Source organism: Neopelma chrysocephalum, unplaced genomic scaffold, assembly GCF_003984885.1.
Source record: "Neopelma chrysocephalum unplaced genomic scaffold, ASM398488v2 Primary Assembly neopelma1_188, whole genome shotgun sequence".
NCBI lineage: Eukaryota > Metazoa > Chordata > Aves > Passeriformes > Pipridae > Neopelma > Neopelma chrysocephalum.
The window spans coordinates 282453-308176 of record NW_020897850.1 but is presented as its reverse complement, the minus strand read 5'-3'; the positions used below and the strand labels follow the sequence as shown (position 1 = coordinate 308176).

Genomic DNA, 25724 nt, shown 5'->3' with positions numbered 1-25724 from the left:
GTCACAGGATAATACGTTGTAGAGAGGATGCTGAGCAAATGCAGCTTTTACAGTTCAGCTGGTGAAAAAGGAGGACATACCGGGGACAAATGTTGAGGTGGCCTAATAAAATATCTAAATAAGCCTTTTGAGAACTTGTGTGGTGACCCTAGGATAGGAGAAGATCAGTTCACATTAGAGAGTGCCAGGGTTGTCAATTGAGCCTATATCTGAACCAGCACTATTTTACCATTTCAGGTTCTGTGTATGTAAGACCTGAAAATACACTGAGCAAAGCAAAAGTTAGTGCTTTGGATTTCTACTTGGCACTTGGAGAAAGGCTACAGGAATACAACAAAGAGTAAAAAGGAGTAATTTCTAAGTTGTGAGTTTCTGCTCAGTTTGTTTCCTTGGTAGGGGATCCTCCCTTCCAGGCTGCTGTTAAAACATCTGGCCCAGTGGTGGGTGTACTCTAATGAAAGAAAGTAATAGGAAAAACCAAAGCCTTGTCAGAGATGGGCCAGGGATGCTGTTCCACAGTAATGCTCTGGATTTTAAATTGTGTGCTCTAAATGCATAAGTGTGGGTGAGAATGTATATGTGATGTGCATTTGTGGTGTCTGTGTCTAGTAGCTTACACTCCAAACAGCCTAAATGTGTTCTGCCTTAAAACCTAAAACCTGAACGAACTCCCAAAACACCTCCTTCCCACCCCCCAAAGCCCCACCCCCAAAAGAAAACCAAACACAAACAGCAACCCCCAAATGCCCATAAATATGGAAACCTTTTTTCCTCTTGGACTGATGAGTAGAAATAGAAAGAGCAGTAACTTGTTTTCTGGACCTCGATGGTTTCATTAGAATCCTTCTAATAACACTTTCAAAAAAACAAAGTCAGCATTCTGGGCCCGTCTTCCACCCTCCTCCCCCGCCTCCTTCCTTTCCCCAGAGTTGTTTCACACGTACTTTACATTTTCATTTCTCATTTTCATTTCTCATGGGAACTGTGTCATTTCTCACTTCTATATCTTAATTCCATGTTTCAGTGTAAAGTATCAGTTGTATTAAGTTTTCTTTGTCATTTCAAGTGAGAAATGGTTAAGACAGCAAATGATGCAACTAAGAGCATTGTCAAGTTGAAGAGCTTTTTTCTAAATAAATCTGTTAAGTGTGAAATTTATTTTTCTTATTTAAAGGATAAATATGATCTCTGCTCTAGCAGATTGTTTAAAAATTCCCTTAAAATTCAAGAAAATTGTCTTGCAAATTGAACTTGTGTAATTTTTTTTGCTGTGTATGGTAGTGATGCATATAAATATCTTCAGTTCTTGAGTAGAAGATTCTTTTAGTAAAACCACATATGTTCTGTCATAGAATAAAACTGTGCCTTATATCGTGGTCTAACCTCCAGGTTAAACTCTGGCAAACTTACTCCTGAAATAAAAGATGCTATTTCGATATTTATATTGTTTTCAGCATATATTTTTCTTGTATGTATTTAAAAAAATTCTTTCTGTGAAGTATATGTTTAGATCTGGATATAAGCCTGGTTAGTGTGGGTGAAAATTAAGGCAGGGATTGTAGGGGGGAATTACTCCAGAGGTACATGTGGTTTATAAAGTAGTGGGCTCAGGCAGGTCTTGAAGTGTAAGAACGTCATGGAAGAACACTTTAAAATGCATAAAACAAAACCTGCCTATTTTTTATTGGAAGCACTTGGCATGCCGTGGAGCTTAAGCAGTTGTTAACAGTCCAAAGTTGTCTGGTTTTATTGTTGGTAAACTGGTGCTTCACGTGGTCATGAGATTTCACACAAACGTTCTGTTAACCGTATAAAAATATAGGTTGTGCAGTAATTTTACTGTGCTTTCCTGATGAAACAATTTGATGTTTTATTGCAATAGGATGACATACTGTTTTAAGCAGTAATAATGTGCTTATTGTGGCCAGAAGTGATAACTGGAGGTTCTGACTGAGCTTTTCTGTTGCCCTCTCTCTACACAAGTGTAGAAGTAGTTGCTTGAGTGAGGAGAAGGATTGCTGGATGTGGTGTTCAGGCCAGCCTTCATCACTGAGCTGGCAGGCACAGGATGGCTTGGCCAACTAGTCAATACCATAACCAGAGATTTGTTTTAGTAAAGGTCTGATTGCTGCTCATAACCACTAAAAGCTTTAGCATTAAAGAAATTATATAGTCCTAATCGGCGTTTTATAACTACAAACCAAATTTGGATTTAAATGATGGATACTATGAAAACATGAAAGTCCAATGTGTTCTTGAGGTTTGACAGAAATTTGTTACTTAAGTAGAGAAGAATTCTCTCCTTGCATAAAAATGTTCTTCTCTTTCATGGGAGAAATGAGAGTTGGAAAACTGAGCCTCTAAACTGAGGAAATGAGACTTGAAAAACTAAGTTCTTTATATAAATATATTTGTTTTAGTGTCATTAAAATCTGTGATCTCTCATCAGCTTATGTAACCAGAGCATTTTGCCCCCTGTTTAGGAAGTAGCCAAAGGACAATCTTATTGATATCCATGAAATATAAAAGAGTCTCTTTGCTTTCAGTCCCTACTTTCCCTGTCTAGGGCAGATTCCCTATAAACCTATATTTCAATGTGGCCCTATTGTTGCAAGTTCAGTCTTCCTTGTATCCCCTTCATATAAAATGGATGCTATCAACTGGTCTGACAAAAATAATTAGCTAATGGAAATTAAAAAATGAAAACCCATGTCAGAATATAGAGGATTTCTGTGCATCAGCTTTTAAATGTCCAGCAGGACATACCTGAAATAGAGCCAAGAAGTGACTGAGAGAAAACTCAAAAACTATTGAGCCTTTGATAGACTTAATGGTCATCCAGGGACTGTACAGAGACAATAGTCTTCCCATTTTCTCCAGTGAGAATAGGATTACAGATGCCAAAGGGTCACCTGTGCAACAGGGTGAGAAGATTCAGATTCTTGAGCTCTGGCTCCTCTTAAAGTTCTTTGTCACTCTTTTGCTTTTGAAGCCTGGCCCTCTGCAAACAACTGCTAGTAATCTAAAGCTGAAATCTTATGAGCTGAATTTCTCATGTGTGGCTGTGAAAGTATTAGTTGCTTTCTGTGACTCTCCAAAACACACAACATATATTAAAGGTCTTTTCCAACCTAAATGATTCTATGAGACAGATTGTGGATTTGCACAGTTTGGGACTCTTACCTCCACCCACTCGAATGGTTTGTAAAATCTCCCAAAGCAACCTTGGCTGTTCCCTTCATATATTCCCTTAGAACATATTAAAACTCCCTTAGAGAAATTGCCATGTGGAACCCTAGGAATATATAAACTCAGCTAAAATTCTGAATAAGGAGATGTGACTTTGTAAAGATAGTGGACTACATTATGTTATCCCACATGTGCCTACCTGTGACTTATGTGTGTGTAAATATTTTGTCTGTAGAGTTCACCAGTGTAATATTAACAGCACAGACACCAAATGAGCTACGCATAGGAAGCGCTACAGAAGCTGACCCATTAAAAACTGAATGGAGTTACAGAAAAACTTGGTTTGGGTGTAGGTCTTTCATAGACTATATAAAACCTTTGGACTTGAATGTTTTACTTACTTACCAGTTTGTGGTCCTGGAGCTAAGGGGTTGGAGTAGCTATCAGTATGTTTGGAAAAGATGGAATAGAGAGAAACTTCTTAAGATACTCCAAAATATTTTAAAGTTTGTGAAGATCAGAAGTAAAATTTGTCATCTTGGAAAATGCTGTCTGACAGCTCTTTATGGGCTATGAGAAGTCCTATATTTAAGGAAAGAAAAGACAAAGGGAAAGAAAGTGACCCTAAAAAATTAAACAGGCTTGATGAGAACACTCCTGAAATCAAGTGGAAAGTCATCTATGGTAGTTACTTGATACTTAAACCTCAATTTGAGTGCTACCTGTCTAATCTTAAGCTCATGAATGATTTGACATGATTCTTCTGTTGTTGATTTCCAAGATGGAATTTGTTTGGGGATTGTCATTCCTGAATTCACAGTTGCCTGCTCAAGTAAGAAAAATAATTGTTTTGTGCCAGTGAAAGAATCTGCAGAGCCAGTTAGCTATAAACTAAATTTATCAAGTAAATATACTTTAAAAAAAAATTGTGCTAATAGAAGAGTCAGTAGTATTCTGAAGATAGTTGTACTCAGTGAAGTTTCTGCATTAAAAAAAAGATAGTTAGAAGCAAATATTTGCACTCTAAAGTAGGGGAAGATGAGACTTTTTAAAAAAACATATTTATCAAGATTACTTAATTGTGCCATTCTCTTTTGTTCTCTCCCCTCCATTTGCCCCCACACCATTGACTTTTCCAACTTTCAATTTTCAGAGTATGCTTTACCATCTACTTTGGGGGGTAATGTATGTAATGTAAGCACTAGGGGTTGTGGCTTTTAAGTTCTTTTCTTTCTGAAGTTCTGTTTTCCGAAGTATCTTCTTAGAATCTGTCTTGTGAACTGTCTGGTTTTTCAGGCTGGCTTGTTGTGGTATACCATGAAGCTTGGACAGATAAAATCATAGTATTAATAGTTATTTTGCCATAACAGTGTGGAATATGCTGCTTAGGCAGAGAACTGTGGTTTTGCACAAAGAGAGTTTGTGGCATTCCAGTGTCCAGACTTAAATGATTGTTTTCTTAGTGCAGGACCTAGATACTGTATAAAACTTCTTTTCAGGAACTGGCGAATATTAACTTCAAGGTTTTCCCCTGGAGATGGTAAAGGATATGAATAAGCTTAATTTATATATTTTTTCTGTTAAATAAAGACCAAACTCACATTTAAAACAGTGCAAGTAATGGCTGTTCTCCCCTATGTAAGTATGTACCAAATTTGGTTAATGAAAAAGAGTTTAGCTGAGAATTTGAAAAATACCCAAGCTAGACAGTGAGAACAAATATCTGGTTATTTTGATGCTTGGTACTTCTTTTAATTCATTTTAGGGAAATAATGGCTACCATCTTCTTTTGCACACATATCTTCCTGGCAAATATATTGTTCCCATGAACCATGAAACTTGCCATTTCCGTGATTTTCTGTTGCTTCCAAATAAGTTTCCCTTGGTGTGAGCATGGTCAAGAAGTTCACATGAACGTAAGATGCAGCTTGTCAAACATATGTTGAGTGAATGCTTGACTAATGTTTTTATGATGGAAAAATTCTGGGTCCTTTTTTTAGAAACAATAAGAAAAAAATCTGTGGTAATAATTAGCCTTTTTATGCCTGGCTTTGAAGACATTACATGACTTGTTTCTTCATTTCAGCCTGTCCCTCTGGAATTACGAAGTAGCTGGCATCTATTTTCTCAATACCGTTGAGAAATGTGTACTGATCTTCACAGGGATAGTTTGGTGTTTTCTTTGTGTCGCTAACTGTGGAGTTTTCAGTCTTCAAAAAAAGACCCAAAACATTAGTCCTCCAAAATCATAAAATGATATGAACAATTGACATATACAGAGAGTCAACAAAAAAGTTGTAGGCAAACTATGTACATAACAAACCTTTTGACCTTAAATAGTTCTGTTTCACCTAGAATTACCCTGATTTGCATAACCAAAGACAACACCGTTTTAAGGTAGTTGTGTTTCTATGCCTGACAAGAAATCATGTAAGTTAATAAAGTGGTGATTTATGGCCTAGTGCAGTCTCCACCTAGACATTTGTAGGCTGAGTTATGCAATTCATATGCCTTGTAACGTAGATAATTTGCTTACAGCACCTTATTCAGTGTTTCAGCAATAGGAACTGTTGACAGGAATGGCCATGCCCAGTTTTATTTCAAAACTTAAGTGTCTTATTTATCCAAGACTTTTTTTTTTTTTTCATGGATAGATTTGTTACCCTCTTTAGGATTCGAGGTACTTGCAGTTGTTTTCAGCTGGTGATTTTGGAGACAGTAGTGGCCATGGGCAGCATTCTGATTTGGGGCATAAAATGTTGTCCTTCAGCAAGGGTAACTGCAGTTTAGTAGTGGAAGAGTTCTATCTATGGGTTTGTTCAGAATTCAGTTTTACTGTAGTCTTGGTCTCTTTTTCACAGATTTGACTGAATTTAAGTTTTTGTCTCTCACTCTGTTAACTGTTGAAGTGGGAAGGTATGAAAGTGGAGTGGGAAGATAGTAGGTTTTCACTTAAATAAAAACAACCAGTAGTGAAGACAATGTGACTTGGTAGTGTTTTTCACAAATACACATGAACACCAAGCTCTGTTTTTTCTCCTTTCTACCACTTCTTTGCAACCAAAACGTTCCTCTTATCAGAAGTAGAGTTGGTTTCACATACCGTAAAAGGAAACAAACTTTTTTTTTTGACAATCACTTTTTAAGAGTTCCTCTGCTCTTTCAGCCTTTAATCTGCATTGTAGTGTTTTGTCTGTGTCACTCTTGACATGTTTCAGAGTGCATTGAATGAATTTGTATGGAGAAGTGGTTCTTCTATTTATCTCTTCAGAAGCGCAGGAATGGGCAAAATGTATCAGCAGAAGTTCATCTGTGGGATCATTCAGCTTACTTTTGTTGCTGACAGAAGGAAAGCAGCATTTGATTAAATTGGCATTCTAATGGTAACACTGTGCATTCAGTAATAAAATTGTCTTCCCCAATCTGTGACAATTTTCAAGGTGACTTTGGATGGAGTAAATGTACTGTATTGGGAGTGCTGCTCGTAAAGACTTAGCCTTTTTTTTTTAATGTGTAGCTTCTTTTTGCATAGAAACACCTAAGCACAATAGTGTGTGATTCGTGGAGTGATTGTGTGAATGATGTGTGCACCAACACATGGAAATGGTGGCTGCTAGGCTGGAACCAAAGTCCACTTGGAGGCATCTGTTGTCACGTGCCCTTGGTTGGTAGTTGGTGGGCAGTGGTTGTACGTGCACCCACGGTACAGAGCTGCTCCACTGACTCTGTCACTGTTTGGGACTGACTGAACAGCTTCACAGGTGAGATGGCCCAGTCTGGTGTGTGTATGCTGTAGGGAGCCTGTGCAAAATGATAATGTCCACAGGCTTAGTTTGAAGGTAGCGACTTCAAGAAATGAAAATTGTCTCCCCTTTCGTCTTGGTCATTTGTGTTCTGATTCCTGGACGTGGCAAAAACTATTGCAGCCAAGTGTTTTGTACTAAGAAAACTTCCCAGGCACTGGGGACAGAGTCCTCTGAGGGTAAGTGGCAGCAGTGATGGGTCTCATGGGGTCTGTGGTGGAATGACAGAGCTGCAAATTATATATATATATATATATATATATATATATGTCTGGGTTGTATTACATACCTGTGGATGTTTTCTGAACTAGACCATAGCAAGAGTGGTGAGCACCACTCTGCAGATATTTACTCTGTAGAAGACTGTTGGTGCTGTAGAAAAATAGTTGTTGTGGAATGTGTGGTCTTGCTTGTAAGGGAAATATTTACCCTCTGTCTTTAGGTTTATAGATGATAGCTTAAAAATCACAACACTGCACAAAACCTTAAATAGGCAATCACTTTGGGGAGTGCTTAATTGATGGTTTGTTGTCTATAAGGGCATGAGCTGAGAGTTTTTGGTCTAGTAAAAGTTTGCATGTAACTTGGGGAATGAAGTCAGGAAACCTAGCAACTGAATATTTTAGTTGAGAGTGACGTGCTATTTAATTTAAATTGAAATGCTGTCAAACCACTTGCAAAGATAGTCTCTCGAAGGGAAGGCTTCTCTGCATAATTCTGGGTATAATGAATGCTCAAGTCCTGATTAGGCCATGATATAAAGTAGCAAGCATCCAGACAACATGTTCATTCTTTAAATGTCAACAGCTGTTTTACACAAGTCAGTGTGTAGAAAATAATAACTGTATGGTTGTGTTGCAACATCCGAGCTTCAGAACTTAATTCTTTAGATAAGGAATGTTTAGGTACAGATTTAGTTGAAGACTTTATGCCATGAAATGGCAATAGCTGCAAGCATGTAACTTTACAAAAGCATCATATATTTAGTGGTGTAATATGTCTAAAAGTTTTGGTAGCAGTGCAGTCTGCCTTATCACTGTATTTGAGTGGAATGAGTGATTAGTGTATCACTGAGCAAATACACTGCTTATTGCAACATTTTTCAATGGAAGGATATCTGAAGATTTTGTTTCTGATTCTTCTTTGTGTGGTATATTGTGCCTTTTTTTTTACGAGAAATTTTGATCAAATGACTATTCCTGCCTTAACTTTCTTTTTCAAGACATTTAATGTTATTTAGCTGGTTTGTGAGCACAGCACAGTTCTCTGCCTTTCCTTTTCCCTCCTGCAGATGCCTACTGGAAGAGGGACTGAGATTCTCTCTGCCTGAATGGCACAGAGTTGGGCCAATGCTTTGCCAGCCTTTTGTGATTGTTTTAAAACAAATGAAGCAGCAGTTGTGTTGTTATACATTCATTCTAACAGCACTGCTTGTCAAACAATTTAGATGAATTAGAAGGGGAAAAAACAAAAATGTGTTTCAAAACCTAGAATAAGTATAAACACTTTTGGGAGCACTTTGGAGGATTCTGAGACAGACTCTAGGAGTATTTGTGATAAAAACACCCTTTTGCCGTTGCTGCATCCTCAAATGCAAAAAACATGGTGCTCATGTGCCACTGAGCTGTCTATAAAGGAACAGAGATGCTGACCTGACTTCTTAATTTGAGGAGATAAACTATATAAACTACGTTAAATGGCGAAGTAAGAGCTAACACTTTCATTAGAGGACTTTCAGTTAGTTGAAGTTGGCGTGGAATTCTATTACAGTTTATTTTTGTAGAAGTGGTGATTCATCAAAATTGACATTTTTGTGGAAACATTTGTTTTGACAACTTTCTGTTAGGCTGTCATCCTGGGTCACATGGTTGGAGCCTTGAACTTCCTTCTGTTTTGCAGTCGTTCCACAGTAGCTGCCTGTATGCTGGTAAAATGGTTGAGGATTTTCAGCTGTGGTAGTTTGTGATCTCGTTGTTCTTAGATGTTTCTATCCACATAGATATTTCAGTTTTAAATGTGATTGTCACATGCTGTTCTACTTCAGTTATAACTTGTAAACTTTGGTTTTGTTTCATTGCTTACAACAAGGCTTAGATGAGAGTAAAACACTTACTGCTAAAAAAAAGTACTGCCCTTTCCACACCCCCAGTTCTCATTCTTTTGTCAGCTCTTCCTCATTTTGGCACTGTGGTTTATACTGCAGTGGGTATTGCCTAGATAGAAGGTATGATTAATGCTTGTCAGGGTCACCAGAATTTTAGTACCTGTCTTGCAGACGACCCTAGAAGGCAGGAGGGTGATAAAAGTATAGGTTTGTTTTGTTTTTGTCAGGAGACAAACAGAGCAGCTGAAGAGAGATGGAACTTCTTCCCCTTGTCAGAAGTTTTAGCTTCCTGTGCTGGTTGACCTGTATACCTTGGTTGTAGATTCTGGTTGATTATCCATCAACTGTTTTCATAGGCAATCTTTTGTTTAATAGTTGCTAAGCTGTTATATCAGGTTTCCAGTTTTTGCTCACTGGTGCTTTTTTTCAAAGGTTACTACAAACTTTAAGACACTTCTCAAGTACTATTTAAAGGTCTGATTTTCATGATGACTTATCAAAGCCCATGCTATGAAATGCAGACAGAAGCATTTTTCTTTATTACTTGTCATTAAATTGCAGCAGCAGCCTTCCAATTCACCCTGTGATCTGTTCATCTTTTTCTCTCAATGCTGAGCAGTTTACTTTGTGAAAGTTGTATTGTATTTAAATATATAAGCAGATGCAAAAAAAGAAATATACACAGTTGCTTAACAGACCCTTTTTGTCATTTGGTAGATATTCTTACTCCATCACCTTCTAGCTCAGGATGCATTCTTGCTTCTACAGGTGGGATTGGAAGAACAGAAAAGAAGCAGCATCATTGTACTGCCAAAATAAATAGCTCACAAGCCTCATCTACCACTCCAGTCTTGTCAAGATAGCTCTTATCTAAGTGTTTGAGCTGCTTAATGGTTGTGGGGATTGGATTTTGGGGGGGTGATGTAATTAGTGGCAGGTTGTGCTGCAAACTAATACCTGTTTTCTCTGGTAATTTTGTGTTAAATATGCACAGCTCCAAAACAGTCCAGGCACACATTAGTGCTTCCATTGGAGGACTGAACCAAATGAGCCATTCCCATCAGTAGTCCTGTAAGAGCTAATGTTTCTCTGTACAAGAAGTTTTATCAAGCTGTCTAGCTTCCCACATATTTTGTGCATGGATGGTTGGTGTCTCTTGCTACCTTTGCCATTGGGATTAAAAACCAAAACTTGTTAGTAGTGTTAGTTGGTGATGGATGGCAATTTTCACTCCTGACCTTGAGTCATATGTAAGAGTGCAAAGGAAAGGGTTGCTGTACTCTTAATTAGCTCCTCTGAGGTTACAGATTTATGCATCTGAGGTTTGTGTAGCTGAGGAAAGCGATGTTCACAGCTCTTTACATTGAGCATATGACACTGGGTTATGTTGAGCTAACACTGAGCACACACGAAAAAAATGATGGATCTAGGAGCTGCCAATAGCCTAAAAATAGGGAAAAACACTATTAGTAGCTAATATGTGATGCACGTGTGAATACTGTAGGTATTTGAGGCCTAAGTCATAAAATAAGCCCCAATTTGATCTGTGTAATTTGTTGCTCCATTTCAGTCAAGCTGGGCCTCAGCTTCATCTCTCAGTGACCTCCCAGCCCAGTGGCATCATGCAAGTCTGTAACAGGGCATCCCCATGGGACAGACCTGCTCCAAATGCTGTAGGGGCTGGACATGCTTCATTCAGTGCCATTGTCATTAAACTTCAAGGAATCTGGCTGTGGTGTAGAAGACCAAGCTTTCTTTATTCCAGTGTTCACAGTGAAAGTTGCATTACTATGAAAACTATTGTTTTCAAAGGTTTTGCCCATTATTCAACATTAGATGCCAGTTCATTTCAGGGGATGCATAACAGAAAAAGCAACATATAGATAGATCCCTGGTACTGTGTTTTTTGCCACAGTCTGTGTGTGAACTTTATTTAAATGACCTAAGAAAGTTTACTTGTTCTTTGTTTTGAAAGAAGCCCTTTAAAAGAAAGTCTTTTTTTGAAAAAAAGGTCTCTGCTTTGACAGAAGCTTCATATCTCTCCTATCTACAGGGGAGGAGATGATGTCCCTTCCAACCTGTCTGATTCTGTGATTACGACACTGGAGGCTCCCTAGTGAACTGGTTCAGTAAAACAAGACTAACTTGCATATATTTTAGACTTTTGTGGTCATTAAAGCACAGTTCCTGATAAAATTGTGATGATGAAAAGATTCTTTGTATTTCACCTCCTTTAAAATGTTTTATCTGTGAAGCAAATTGAAGCCGTATACTTTTTCTTTTTTTCCCTTCCCCTTCCCCCCCTTTTAACAGGAATGCTCATGATTGTTATAGCATTGGTTTCCAAAGCAAATTCAGGCAATCATCTGTTAGGTGTTGTAGCCCAGCGTAGAGGAGCACTGAGGGGTTCTGAGTAGAGAAGATTTTTGTACTGCAAATCTTAAGGCAATAATAAAGTCATCAGTATGTACAACCCTGTAATTTTATGTATTACTCGGAACTTCAGCTTCTTACTTGCCCGGAGTACAGAGCTTGGTATTGAATACTATCCTAGAAAATGGCTTGTTTACAGAATGAATTCTTGCTGCACTGGAAATGCCCTTTCTCAAGTAGTTATGTCAGCTCTTGCAGTTGATCCTGAAGACATGGGACAGTTAGACTTGAGGTAGAAAAAATATCTCAATGCCACCACCCCCTTTCTTCAAATTTCTGAGTTGTGACTTAGGGATTGGCATTGTTACTGATGTGGGAAAGGAGTTGATTAGAAGAAACTTTCAGGAGCTAGGACTAGTCCATCAGTAAGTCCATTTTCTTTCCCCATGCTGTGAAAAAGCTGCAGTGCCCATTTTCTTGGATTTTAATTAGTAAAGTTAAGGTAAATATGCATTTGTTTCCATTATCAAGTAACAGAGTATATCCTTCTGGTCTAGCTTATTCCTTTTATGCAATTGTCCTGGTTCTATCAAGCTGTTAGTGGCAGCTGTTAAGGAAACTTCCCTGTCTAATCATCCAGGAGCCATTCTGGTGGTCACTCTTGCACCACTTGAGCTGGGACCAAAGCTCCTTTGCAGTTACACACCCCACACTCCCAGTCAGACCAGATTGCTTCTAACTCAGTCCCAGGTTTCCCATAGCAGAGCCTAAAACGTTTCAAGCCTTGGAATAATTTAATCTTGGTGCAATAACTAACAAAACACCTGGAGCTGGGTGCCTCCAAGGAGGGATCCTGAACAAAGGAAACGCTGTGGGCTTTTATACCTGTGCAGTCTAAACATGGGAAAGTCTGGGGGGCTCCTGCCGTGTCTCTGAGTGTCTGGTCCCCTGGCTGGGCCACAGGTCCCTGGGCTCTTTGTTGTGCAGAGTCAGCAGTTCACAGCTTCTTGTCTGTCTCCGGCTTAGACTCCTCCAGAGCTCAACCTGCTGCTTGCACTGCAGCTGCACCCCAAGCTGCCTGCACTGGATGGATTCCTCTGCAGCAGGTGCCAGTGAATCACAGTCTTCCCTGCTCTCTCTGTGCCCTCTGCCTCCTCACTGTTACCTGTGTGCAAAACCAACCTATTCTGGCAGCTCACAGTGCAGTCCACCACAAAAAAGAGGAGCAAGGTTATGAAGAGTTAAGACTCCCTTGAATAAATTCACTGTCTATTTTTCTTTCACACTTGGGGGAAAATCGCTCTATTTTAATCGCTTCGTTTGGTTTTTTTCCCCGACATATTTTTGTCCTCAGTGGTAATCCTGAGCTGTGGGGTTTTGTTGTTTTGGGTTTGTTGTTTTTTTTTTTTCAGTTACAGAACTAGAGATCCATTTTATTACAGTTCAGTTCAGAGAAGAGTAGTTAAAGAGTAATTGTCAATAAAGCAGATTAAAGCCTTTGGTAAAATTGGATAACAACCATGAAGGGATTACTGTTCATGACTTATAACAAAAGAAAGTAGTAGCTGAGGCAGGCAACGGAATGGACAGACTAAAGGGGACCTGATATAAAGGGAATAAATTAAATGTAGAGCAAAAGGCATTTTTTGGAAGTGTACGCAGGCAGTTTTCAGAAATTGTTGGATTTGAGATTTGAGTTCATCCCTGGTGCACATAAACTCATGAGGAAAAGAATATCCATATATATGCACACGTAATATGGGGTTTTACTTATGTTTTGCTGCAAGTGGTGGCTGGTGCAAAACTTTGAGGGGTTGGGTTCTATGAGCATGTTACTGCATTTCCATGAAAAATGTCAGCTTAAAGGAAAACCCAGGGCACAGATGAATTATTTGTGCTTTGAATCAGAACAGAAATCCTATACATCAAAATCTGTACATTATACAGGGCTTATACACAAGTCTCAGGCTTTCTGCAGTCATGCTCAGTGCTGCCACTATTAATGAAGCTGTCTTTTGTCCCCAGTCTTTTTCACCCTTAAGATTGTAAGATTTGTCCTGTTCAATAAATACTAATGCTGTCCTGCTTCCAGGTTTATTAGAGTGACTCATGGTTGCTTGATGGACTTGGATTGATGGCAAATAGATGCAGTGTTCAGTCAACTTGAGAAACAACTGAATTTGTAGGTAGTAGTGGAGAGGAACAGCATTACACCAAGTGCTAGAACACCTGCTTTTGGATGTAACAGGGGGTGGGAAAGCAATAATTATTGAAGTGTGGTTTGAGGGACAAGAAATTTGACATGCAGTTTGTATCCTTTCAGTCATCCCACTAAAGCAATTCCTGTAGTGGAAAAAGGGATGAGACCCTTTCTGACCCCTGACATACAACGGTGGAGCAGTGTCACAGCTGACACCAACACCTCTCGTGTTGCACTCCCATCCCTGGAAAGTAGCACTTGTACTTTGAAGAATAATTGATCTTGCCTAGCATAAAGATTGCCAGTCAGAATGTGATACAAGTTTACATGTTGGTAAACTATCAAAAATGCAATTTTGTGTGAATTTAATGACTAATCATTAAGTTGGTGTTACTTTTGCTTAGCTGTAGGTTGCTGTTGAAGTGCAGTTGTGCACTTGTGTGTGTTTTGAGTTTACTACCAAATCTGTAGATTTCTGCTTGTTGCTCCTGACTTCTTTCATAAATTGTTTAGGTAATTTTGGCAAGATTAAAGTGTTATTCTGCACTATATCCTTAAGATTCAACCTCACCCATATCTGGACCCCAGGCTGGTAGTGCTTCTTCATCATTTTGGTCTTAGTTCTTACACAAGATTGTCAGCAGCACCAGCTTTTCCTAGAATTATAGAATATCCCCAAGTTGGACGGACTTACTAGGAGCATCATGCTTGCTTTAGATGAATTAGCATATAATTTATACATAGGTAGTGTTTTGTTTAATGTGACAGCTCGTTTTGCAAGTTAAATGCAAAGAAAATTACACAGTTTTGTTAAAGTAGTTTTTCTGTGAAACCATTCAAATTACTTCTTCTGCAGGAAAAGCTTTGAACTAGACAGATTTTTTTTGTGTTTGCTTGGTTTCTCCCTGCTTAATACCTTTAATGTTTCATTCTTTTGAATTGTGCCACGTAACGTGGGGTTTGGCTGTTTTTTGTTGAATCAGAGGTGAACCCTAAGTGAAATGTTTGATTTTGAAAACAAGATAACTGAATTTGACCTAGGTGGGCTTCTTGGGTGTCAGCACATTTTTTCCTCCTGTTGTCTCGTGGAATAAGAACATGTGGGTCCTGCTTGCACTGCCTTGATCCCCTTGGATTAGTGAGCATAAGAAGATCCTCTGTTTGATGCTTCAATGTCTTCTGGTTTGAGGGATACCAGTCTTTTCTGTCTGGGCTGGCTTAAGGTGCTTGGAGGTTCTGTGTGTGTGAGATATAAGGGAAGAAAAAAGACAGGTATTCTTCAGAGAGCACCTAAAGTATGTTTATTACACCATTAGGTGTAGGGAGAGGAGCTGTTTGTGCCCTTCTGTATCACTGACTCAGTTCTCCACCTTCTGCACTGATGCAGGAGAGAGGTGGAAAAGTGGCAGCCTTGAGGTGTGGGGCCTCTGGCAAAAGCAACTGCGAACAGATGGATCAGTTTTATAGGCAAAGTATTTACTGGGCAGGAAAGAAACATTATTTAAATAAGCAAAATATTGCTGAAATCTTATTTTCTGTTTCTGTCAACATCAAAGTTGCACACTAAGAAAACTGGGTTTTTTGCTGACTTTGAAAATCTCTGATTTTAAATAAGATGTGCAATTTCTAGTGGCTGCTTAGGTATGCAATAGTTCCCTACATTGTTGTTAAATAAGTGTAGATTTCCCTTTCCCAAAATGTTTCAGTGTATCATTGTATCATTTCTGTAGTACACATTCCCCATTCGCCCTCCCAAGCAGCAGCTGAGGTTCAAAAAGTGTCATTTTTATCTAGTTAAATTGTACAAAATGTGATTTTTTTTCTTTTCCTCCAGATGCTGTAGGGAAAACAAGGAAAACCACTTCTTGTTTGTAAACAGCCTGTATTTTGTAAAAACTCTTAAATGGGATTTAGTCTAATTATTTTAAATTCTGTGAGCTGATGGCAACTGATCAGCACGTTTTTTTCTGCTGAGCAATTCAGGCTTGAGATGAAAGCTTTAAACTTGAGTAAGTTTTATACTTGAGCGATTGGGAGCATACTTGGGGTTTCTACCTATAGTGTAATATTTGGTGGGCATTTTCTTTTTACCTTGCTAGAAAACATCTTGTGAGTGAGGCCTGTGCTTGGGCGAGGATTTGGATTTTTTTCACTCTTTTGATGTGTCTCTGTGCTGGAAGTGATTTGTATGCAGTGTGTGTGGTTAATGGTGGCTCTTACTAGAAGAGCAGGTGAATGACCTGCAAAAGAAGCTTGTAGGAAGAAATGCTAATGACTTGGGTTTAATGCTGTTTTAATTGATTTTTTTAACTTCAGAATTCCAGATGCAAAAAATACTAGAAATGTAGTTGCTGTGGAATACATAGCCACTTCTTCCATAGGAATTGAATCCGAGTATTTAATATTCAGCTGAAAAGTAAAAGCAATCTTACTTCCTTTACAGCAAAATCTAACCCAGAAAAAGCTCGAGTGAAGTCTCAGACATCTCAGTTATTTGGCAGTAATGTTTTCAGTATAAAAATGAAGGGGTGTTTGTTTCATCTGAGGATGAAGCCTTTGGCCAGTTTTCATACTGCATTTAGTGGGCTTTTCTAACTGCTCTGTGAAAACATTCTTTCTTCTCAATAAAAGCCAAGCCTACCTAGGTTTATATTTCCAGAATTAGGTCTCTAACCAAATCTCCAGTGTAATGTAACCCGTCTTGTTATGCATTAATTACTGTGTCCCTTTATTTCTACTCTTTTTATCCTCTATAGAGAAATCTCTCCTTCTTCCCTTTCCCTCCCCTCCCCCTTTTTTTGTTTGTTTTGTAGTGAACATCATGTAGCTTTTGGGCTAAAAATAAGGCCTTATTTCCTGTAGTTTTGTAGTGTGAAAAGACTAATTGGTGTGTGCTGCTTTCTTACAGGAGAATAATTGATTTAGTGAGTCTGGTGGATGATCAAAATATAAAAGAAAAAAACCAGCCAAGGCAAATGAAACTGTTCCAGGAAAGCTGAAATGAATTAATTGCTTGCCTGCATGTTCCTTACTGAGGGTGTCAGGTTGGTTTCTGTATCAATAAACTGATAAACAAATCACAAGAACAGGAACTGCCTGAAAATGTACTGAACTCCTAGATGACATGAATTAATTTAATTTTAAAAAAAGCCTAAGGAATGATAGTTACATGTAAGTAAGCTGGATTTACATACCAAACAATAGGATGAAAACTATGAAAAAAGTATTAGCAGAGTGCTGAAATGTGATATGAAGGGTAAGAGTTAGCTTGGTTCAGCAGAACATTAAAGTTCCTTAGGGTTTCTTGGAGGAGTCAGGAATTAAGAACATAAAAATGATCCAGTTGGTAGTAGTGTACTGAGAGAGGGGCTGAATAACAAGAGGATATTTTACTGATGAAAGACTTGGAATGATTAAAAAAAAAATCTCCCAGAGGAAAAATTGCAGACAGATCTCATATTGAACATCATTGTTCCCCAATTTCATTTGATGGCAGACAGGTCGTCTCTCTGATAGTTTTTTCAGCTGATCTTCTCTCCTCTTGTTCCTGGCTGAGCCATTCTGCCTTCCCATGTTTTTAGCACAAGTACCCACTTGATGATATGGTGAACTGTGTCAGGGGATTGATAGACCCCAACCTAGAGTAAACTTCCATTAAAACAGAGAATAAAGTTAAGTGAGTTGGTGTTGATTAAAAGCTGTCAGCGTTGTAAGCTGAGTCTGCATTAAGGATTCCTTAGGGTGGTTGTACCAGTGCATTCCACCTACTGTGAGTGGAGTTGATCTGCATAGCACCCTGTATACAGTTCACAACTGCAAACCTTGCACAGTGATATGCAGTGGGATGCTTAGGTTTTTGCTGGTGAGGAACAGCCCAGAATGACAAATGGCAGATTTGTTGTCTCTCTCACCCTCATTCGCTGGGCAGAATAATTGGCATGTGTGACTGTGCTCTCTTGCCATGGAGAAGTGTGTGTGTTTCTAGGGCTTCAGTTTGAGATACAAGTATAGGGAAAAATAATTCTCTACTTCCTGCGTTCAGGATGTATAGGGAGAAATGCAGAATAATTCTTTCAGTTTTTCATTGAAATATAAAAAAGAAGTTTGATTATGACTGAGCTGAAAAGATCCTTATGTGTCAAGGCAGGGAGTGAAAAATTGAGCTGACTTGTCTGGTTTCATCCTAAGGCTCTTTGAAATGACAGAATTCTAAATTATCATTTATAAACTAAATATTTATAGTGCAAGTGTTTATATTTTTAGTGCAAGTCCCTGTAAAGAAACAGATTTTTTTCGTTGTACTAAGAAGGTAAATTTTATCTGAGAAAGATGATGCTTTCCCCCATTTGTTTTAAAGTAGCTAAACATTGTTTCGTACTAGCTTTCATAATTTTGTTCAGTTCACTGGTGTGTAGATCTGCACCTTTTAACAGGATCTTAAAGAACTGTTTGAAAGGGTGTTTCTGTGTGCATGGGGCAATGCTGAGAAGCTACAGCTTGAGGCACTGCCAGAGCAGACCTCTGTGAGACTCCTTAAAGTTACCCAGCATGCAGTCCTGGCTTCTTGAGAGACTGTGCCACACTTATTGGTTTGGGGTACTTTTGTTTGTTTGTTTGTGTGTTCATTTTTTGGAAGTCTGTCCAAACTGCAAGTGGTTTGCTTTCCTCTGTTTTCTTGGTATATTTGAAGAACCAAGGTAGGTTGGAAGGCAGGAATTTTTCTTATCTTATTTTGTCCATCTCCTGTTACATTAACTTAAATTTTACTTTTCTTTTGGCTTACCTGCCACTAAAAGGCTGTCTGAACGTGGCTGGGTCTGGTGTGTTATATGTGGAGTGATTCCTGTGCAAAGGGCTGGCAGAGTTCTTCCAAAGCACATCACCATCTTGCTTCCGTCTTGCAGTCAGTAAGGGCCTCGGGATGGTGTTAATCAGTAACAGAGAGAGGAAATTCTCTCTCCCTCTCTATTCTTTTGGCTTAAACTGGGAAAAATGTTGTCTCAGATATTGTGTTTTGAGTGCTACTGAGTTTTGTCAAGCTTTATTTCCTGCTTGCTCTAGGAGTGACGAGAAAATGGCTTTTATTTCCTAACTGTGGAAGGTATGTCGTTAGACCTTTTGTGTCTGGAGATAGGAAAAGTTAATTTACAAGTTCAAGGAGCAGAAGACCTTTCCACCTGCTCAAACAATTAAAATTCTGCCTTTGTGAGCATTCAGCAAAAAAAATAGCTACTTCTTGTTTTTTAATGAACTGCTTTTTTTCCTTGGGATCTGTGGCCAAAAGGACAAACATATGCATGTGACTCTGCAGTGCATCAGTGTGTGCTTGACAGCTAAGTCAAACCTTATTTCCTATAGACTTTTAGAAACACCTGGATGAAAATGAAAAACAGTCTCTCACCTGTGTTTTGTCTGATTGTCGAGCATATTCTTTAAACTAGGATGCCTGATAACAGAGGGCATCATAGATAGCTTGAATACTGGGTTGTTTCTTTCTGGTTGTGAAATGAGAATATCATGTAGGTTTGTCCTTCTGTTTTGATTTCTTACAAATGACTTTCAGTGGTTTTGCTAAGGTCTTCTTTTCAGGGCTTCTGAAAGCCATCTCCAAAATCTTATTCTAGTTTTATACTTTGTTGTTAATTCTGAGGTAGAGACAAAGCATCATCTTCTGATCACTTCATCACAGGCTTTCTTCTTTCCAAAAGTGAAATGTTTGCATTTATCCCTTATTTTAGAAATGGATTCCCAGAAGAGAGAAGGTCTGGTGATAATTTTATTTCTCCTGCTAGATAAGGTCTGAATAGGAGACTAAAGCCAACTCTAAAGTGAAAATCCTCTTATTACCATACTGGTTACAGATGGATTTTGCCTAATTAGTATACTACTCGATGTCCTAGGATAAATGCAGTAATTTACATGAAAGTAGGATCACCAGGATAGCATCTTCATCTTGAGGGAACCAGCATAGAGTATACTGGGGAAAATATTTGTGTGTCTTGTAAAATCTGTGTTCCAGTAGACCTTTTTCTGGTGTGTGTAGTAGACTTACATAGACTTACATGTGAAATTTTATACATTGCTTTCTCCCACTTTCAGTTGAGTCTTTTAGCATCCCTGACAAATCAATTATGGAGGCTGGAGTAGTTTATCAATAATGACCTCTGTTTCTGCACAAGGTTACTGCTTTGCCAGCAGTGATAACATCTTGAGTTCTCCCTGTTGCAGGTCATTGTGTTAAAGGTGCTGGATGGACTCCTACCTACTCTTGATGCTCTGAGCATGATGGTGTGGGCTGAGAAGCTGAATAGCTGAGATGAACCTGTGGAGTTCTGCTAGTCCTGCAGCCCTCCCCGAGATGCAAGGGATGAGGATGGGGGTCAGGGGAGGGAGTTAAAGGGGTCAGCTTGGTCTGTGGGTGCTTGCTTGTCAAGCATTTTCAGCACATCTGAGTTGTTCTGTGCTAGACACACTGATGCTTTTGGGAAGAGTGAAATAAAAAAGGCTTGGTTTTCAGATTGAGAACTCTTGGTTGTTTTTGCCTGGTGTATGTAGCAATATTTAAGATAGGTGGTTCAGAGCCAGCTGTGCTTAGCTGAAACGAAAAACTGCAGCTTTATTGGGAATTTGTGGGCTTCAAAACCCAAAATCAGTGTAAAAGGTAAAAGATTCCATGTGTTAGGATGTTAAGAGTTAGCTACTTAATTCATATTCCTCACATAGCTGCTCTTAGTATGTTCAAGAGTGATGGAGAAAACTGCATATAGGGTAAGTTAATTTGCACAGAAAATGGTGTTGAGTGCATTGAATGTTAACATAAGAAATTATTGTAAAGCAGCTCTGAAAATTACATTCAACTAATGTCCTCACTTATTTACAGAGACAAGCTATTGTAAAAGAGCAGAGCTCTCAGCTAGCTAAGAACATCTTTTCTCTCATGTTTATCTTGATTGTATCCCCAAAGAATATTTCTTCCTCTCTTTTATGAAGAATTATTTCCATATTTAATTTGCTATGTACATTTTTTACTTCTCTTGGAGGACTGAAAATACTTTGACTTTTGCAATCAGTTGAGAAACTTCGTACTAAAACCTTCCTGTGGTACTTCTAGTCTCCTTATTTAAGATCCATTTTCTGTGTCATTCAGTACTGCTGTGTGCTTCTGGATTGCATTTTTTATCCCTCTGTGAACTTTCCTCAAAAAGTCTCTCTTCAGAATACCTGAAGGGTCACATGATTCAAATGCCTTTTCGTAAACTCCCGAAGAGTCATGAGCATTTCTTCTCAAGTCAAGAGCTATTTTTGATAGGCAAAGATGTGTTTATTGTGCATAATTTTCCTGAACTACTCCGATGCCTGTCATTTAACTGTGTATTTTTTGGTTAGGTGAGCACCAGTCCTGTTAGTGCTGGAGCTGGAGCAGGCTGTGTTTCAGGAGGAGCACTGCAGAGCTGATCAGCTCCACAGGGGTTCCTGCACTTCTAAAATCTTTGCAGGCCCTGAGGTTTGGCAGCTGTTTGTGTCCCCGAAGAGCTCAGAGGTTCTTAGGGGCTCAAACGAGCCTGATTGCAGAGTTGGGGCATTCAGTGTGAAGAACCTCAACAAATAATTAGCTGTCCCAATTAAGCAGCTGCTCTTCCCACTGAATAAAGTTCAGGAAGGTAAACGTTTGCCTACCCTGTACAGTGGTGCAATTGACTGCCTTAAAATCGGGTTAGTGTTGTGTGGGGTGTCTCTGTTCAATGAGTGAACCAGTTGTCTGCATCTCAGTGGGGGCTGGTGTTTCAGTGCCACTCCCTTCAGGCACCCAGTTCCATGCAGAATGGGCTGAAAGGCTCTGCAGCAGTGTTGGGGAGCAATGCATATCAGAAAGTTGCAAAGCTGATGGGTGCTGGTGATAAATTTATCTCCTTCTGTGCAGAAATCACTGCTAAATTATAGCATTTAATCTTGGCATTTGTACTCTGCAAGCTTTCCTCTATGGATGTGGATATTGTGCCGTCAGCGTGCCCAGACTTTATGGGCTTTGTGGAAAAGAACAGCTTTTTGGAAAAGAAGCTCTGTTATTTATTATATTTGTTCATCGTGCAGAATGGAACCATAAAATGCTGTTTTATCCTGTTTGTTTGTTTGTTTGTTTCTTTTGCTATGGCAAAACCTTCTATTTGAAGCAGATCAAAACTGTGAAGTTACAACTGTACAGTGCAAATGATTTCTGATGCCTTTTTAGGGGAAGTTTTATTGCCTGGATTCACCTTATGCACTGAGATGCAAAAATGAAAAAATGCTGGATTTAAAGATGCATAGAAACAAGTTGATAGGAAAAAACCATCAAAACTCTTTCTCTATTTGTTCATAATTTTTAGTGATGGTATAATCTTTTAGGATAAACCAACATCCCGGGCCACAGTCAAACAAAGTACCAACTAATTTTATTTTTTTTTTACTTCAGTCCAAGAACCTTCTTCTCTTCTATAAGTGTACATCAAATACTTGATGTGCCTTAATTCCTTGGAGGGGGGCATGAGTCTCTAAAAATTACAAGCAGAGATAAATAGAAATACGCTTTGTTGTTGTTGTTTTTCTTTGAGATTTTTATAAGGGCTCACAACCATTTCCAGAGTCTGCTGGTAAAATCTGACCTCTGGTGGTATTTCTTGTTAAGTTGAAGAGAGATTTGCCTCTATATGGGTTGCTTTGTTACTAAATTAAAGGCCTTCCTGCCAAGTCTGGTGCTACTGTTAGATGTGCCAGTGTGCTTGCTGCAGTGGGTTACAGCACAGCGTGTCTGTGCATTGCCCTCTGGATCTTTACAGACTTGGGATTGCCCAGCCACTGTACAGTAAACCTGCTCCACAGATGCAGGGTTTTCCCTCAAAGTTAAAAGGGTGGTGTAGATTCTAATTTTAAATGTTATTTTTCTCCTCTTCTGAACTAGAATTAAAATCTTGGTTCCTGGATTTAAATTGTGTAGCGAGGTGTAACCAGATGAGAAGAGAGACAAATGGAACAGTCGTCTTCTGCTGGTATCTCAATGCTATAATTTAGCACAAGAAGTTACTTTTCTCTTAATGTTTTCTCTTAACATTTTGCTCTATCCTGTGGGCTTTGATGGTGGCCCTTTTTTTAAATTGAAATAACTGTGTTTGAAAAGGATGGGGAGGAGAGAGAACGGCCCTTACCTTATCTGTATGGCTGTCGTCATCATCTGCCTCAAAACATTTTTAATGGAGACATTAAAACCCCTAGGCTTTCAAGCAAGGTGGAGGAAAACAAACATGATAGTGGAAAAAACCCAAACTGCTGGAGAAACTGCGCAAAGGTCACCAGAGCTGATTGGAAATGTTACTGAATCTTTAAGCCAGTTCCGTGTGTAGATGTGCTTCTCTGACAAATGAAATTGGGTTGGTTTTGTGAAGTTTGGGAAGCCTCTTCTTTGTTGCCAAACTACCCTTACCTGTTTTTCCTTGAGTAATTGCAGCATGCATTAGAGGTGAGAGTGAAGAAGATGAGGCTGTGCAGCAATTAATGAGCTGATTCAGTCTGAAAAAATTGGTCTAGCAGGGTGGTCAGAGCCTTGGAACCTATTAACCTTGATTTGGAAGTCTAGGACTTGACAGCTTAGGGCCAAGAAGGGCTGTCTTAAAGAAGTTAAAAGTAAATCTCACTTTTTCTCTCTTCTTTCTCACATACTCACTGGTGAAATATTGCCTGACTTTTTTTAACATTTCTTTTTTCAAGTATGCAGCTTTCTTATTCCATAGCTTGACCAGGTGGCTTGCTACTCTGCCGCCTTATCTGGAAATTATTTGGGTTTTGTCCTTCTTCCTGATGAAAAAGCAATTTATCTGAGGCACTTGTTTCTGTCCAGAGAAATCTCACATGTTCTTTTCAGATATTTTTGCACTCTGTGTTTAAGATAAGCATATTGCTCCATGAAGAATGACTCACTTGGGATCAAATAAGATAATATTTGTGTTAATCAACTGCATTTCTGTCCGCAGGTATTGCTGCACACTAAAACAAACATACTGTAGACATGAATTAGGGGGGGAGATATGACATGGAATTTCTTGACTCTTAAAAATAAATAAAAAAATAAACATTTGACGAGAATAACTTCATATGCAAATGTTTCTTTAATATGTTGCACGTTGGTTTTTGTTTAGAGGATGGGTGGACAGGCCTCTTCAGGTGTGGGCACCACACAGTGATGTGTTGTGGTTGTGTGATGATCTGAGTTAGTCTTTCCTGATCTGGATTGTTTTGACTGAGCCAGGTTAGGGAGCACAGATACAAAGAGGTATTACAGGTATGTTGGCAGATGTTATGAAGTGATGAGAGCAATTTAGGACAGTAGTCTGTTCCATCTGCAACAACAAAACCACCATGGACACACTTGGTCTGATCTGTTTATGATTTGTGTGACTTCTGTTTAGTTTTGCATTCTGTTAACAACCCACAAAAGTATATCCATTTTCTACCCCCTGCAGAAAAAGGACAAATATTCTTACCTGCTGCTCATCTCCAGCCATAATAAAGTGGTTTCCCTTGCTTCACCTCAGCCTTAGATGTAACTGGGTAGCTTCCCTCTCTCCACTGCTTGTTAAATAATGTTTAAACGTTGGTATATGTTACATGTTATACAACTTGCTTGTCCAGTCTTAGAAGATTTTACAGAGTGTTTTGCCCAGTTACTGAGTGCAAGCTGTGTTTCTAAACATGTTGACTTAGCTGCCTCTCTCAGAATTTCTGTGGAAAAAAAGGACTTGAATTCATCTTCCGTCAAATCCACTTAACTGCATCACATGCAGCTATGTCTGCTGTAAGTCCACACAGCTTCTTTTTCTGTTCCCCTGCCAGAACTCTGATCCATGTTAAAGAAGCTGTTGTACTTTTATGATAATCTGTAATATCTACCTTTGCTGTTTAGTCTTGAGTTCTGAGATGGTTGTCAAGATCTGTTTGATATCTCCCAACTTTCTCACTTCACCCAAGGAAAGAAAGGAACATACGGAAATATAACCTGACATAGTACTGTGCACTTGTCTTGTTTTTCTTTAACTTCTTGTAAAGTAACTTTCTTGTGTTTCACAGGATACGTGTACTTTAGGCAGTAGAAGAGAGTTCTACAGACATTGTCTCTGCAGAATAATAGAGTGTTTTTGTCTCTACTGAAAGTTGTCGTCAGCGTTCCAGTTGTAGATTTATACATGATTGCTTTCTTTTTTTTTTGTCTTTCTTATTTTCAAATAATTACAGGTTCATGTATTGGACAGACTGGGGAGAAGTGCCAAAGATAGAACGTGCTGGGATGGATGGTTCAAGCCGCTCCATTATAGTTAACACAGACATATATTGGCCAAATGGACTGACGTTGGATTATGAGGAACAGAAACTTTATTGGGCAGATGCTAAACTGAATTTCATCCACAAATCAAATCTGGATGGCAGTCATAGGTAAGAAGTTTTTGGTTTATGTATGTAATGTGGTGCTTTTCTTAAGAAATGTTGTTTAAGTGATATTGTATGCTGCATTGCAGTGAATTGTAGTGTTGGCACTCACAACATTTTAAGCAAACTAGTGCTGCCAGAACCTTTTATCCTTCCCTATCCTCTGCCTTCCAGCACTGTGAAGTGGAATGTGTGCTCCTCTTCAGGGTATCCTGTAACTCTTCTGAAGACGTTTCTTAGAACCAGTTCCATAAAAAAATCCAAGAATACTGTTCTTAATTGTGTAAGATGATACAGCAAAATTGTCCCTTTTTCAGTAGGTCTTCTATACAGTGTTGCTGTGGCATTCAGAAATGCAGAAAATAATCTGAATAAATAGATTGTCATATACTAGTATTTCAATTTCAGTAATCCTAGGGGCTGGGAAATTAGTGGAAAACATTCCTTACAAGAGAACTATGTTAAAATTACCGTTTGTCTCTAACGGTTTCATAGTGACAATGTAATTCTTTTTGATCCAGTCATGGCTATGTCTTAATTGAGGATATAACTGTTACTTTGTATGTATGCATTTATCCCTAATTTGGGTGATGACCCTCTT

The 25724-nt window shown here is 38.8% G+C and overlaps 1 protein-coding gene across 3 annotated transcripts in view; it reads left to right on the top strand.

Annotated features, from left to right (window-relative positions):
- Positions 1-25724, top strand: part of LRP6 (LDL receptor related protein 6) — a 121623-nt gene that overhangs the window by 27944 nt on the left and 67955 nt on the right. For all 3 annotated transcript variants that reach the window (XM_027702484.1, XM_027702482.1, XM_027702481.1), the window contains exon 3: positions 24932-25129. In XM_027702484.1, the coding sequence (XP_027558285.1) occupies positions 24932-25129 (198 nt within the window). The remainder of the gene's footprint in view (positions 1-24931; positions 25130-25724) is intronic.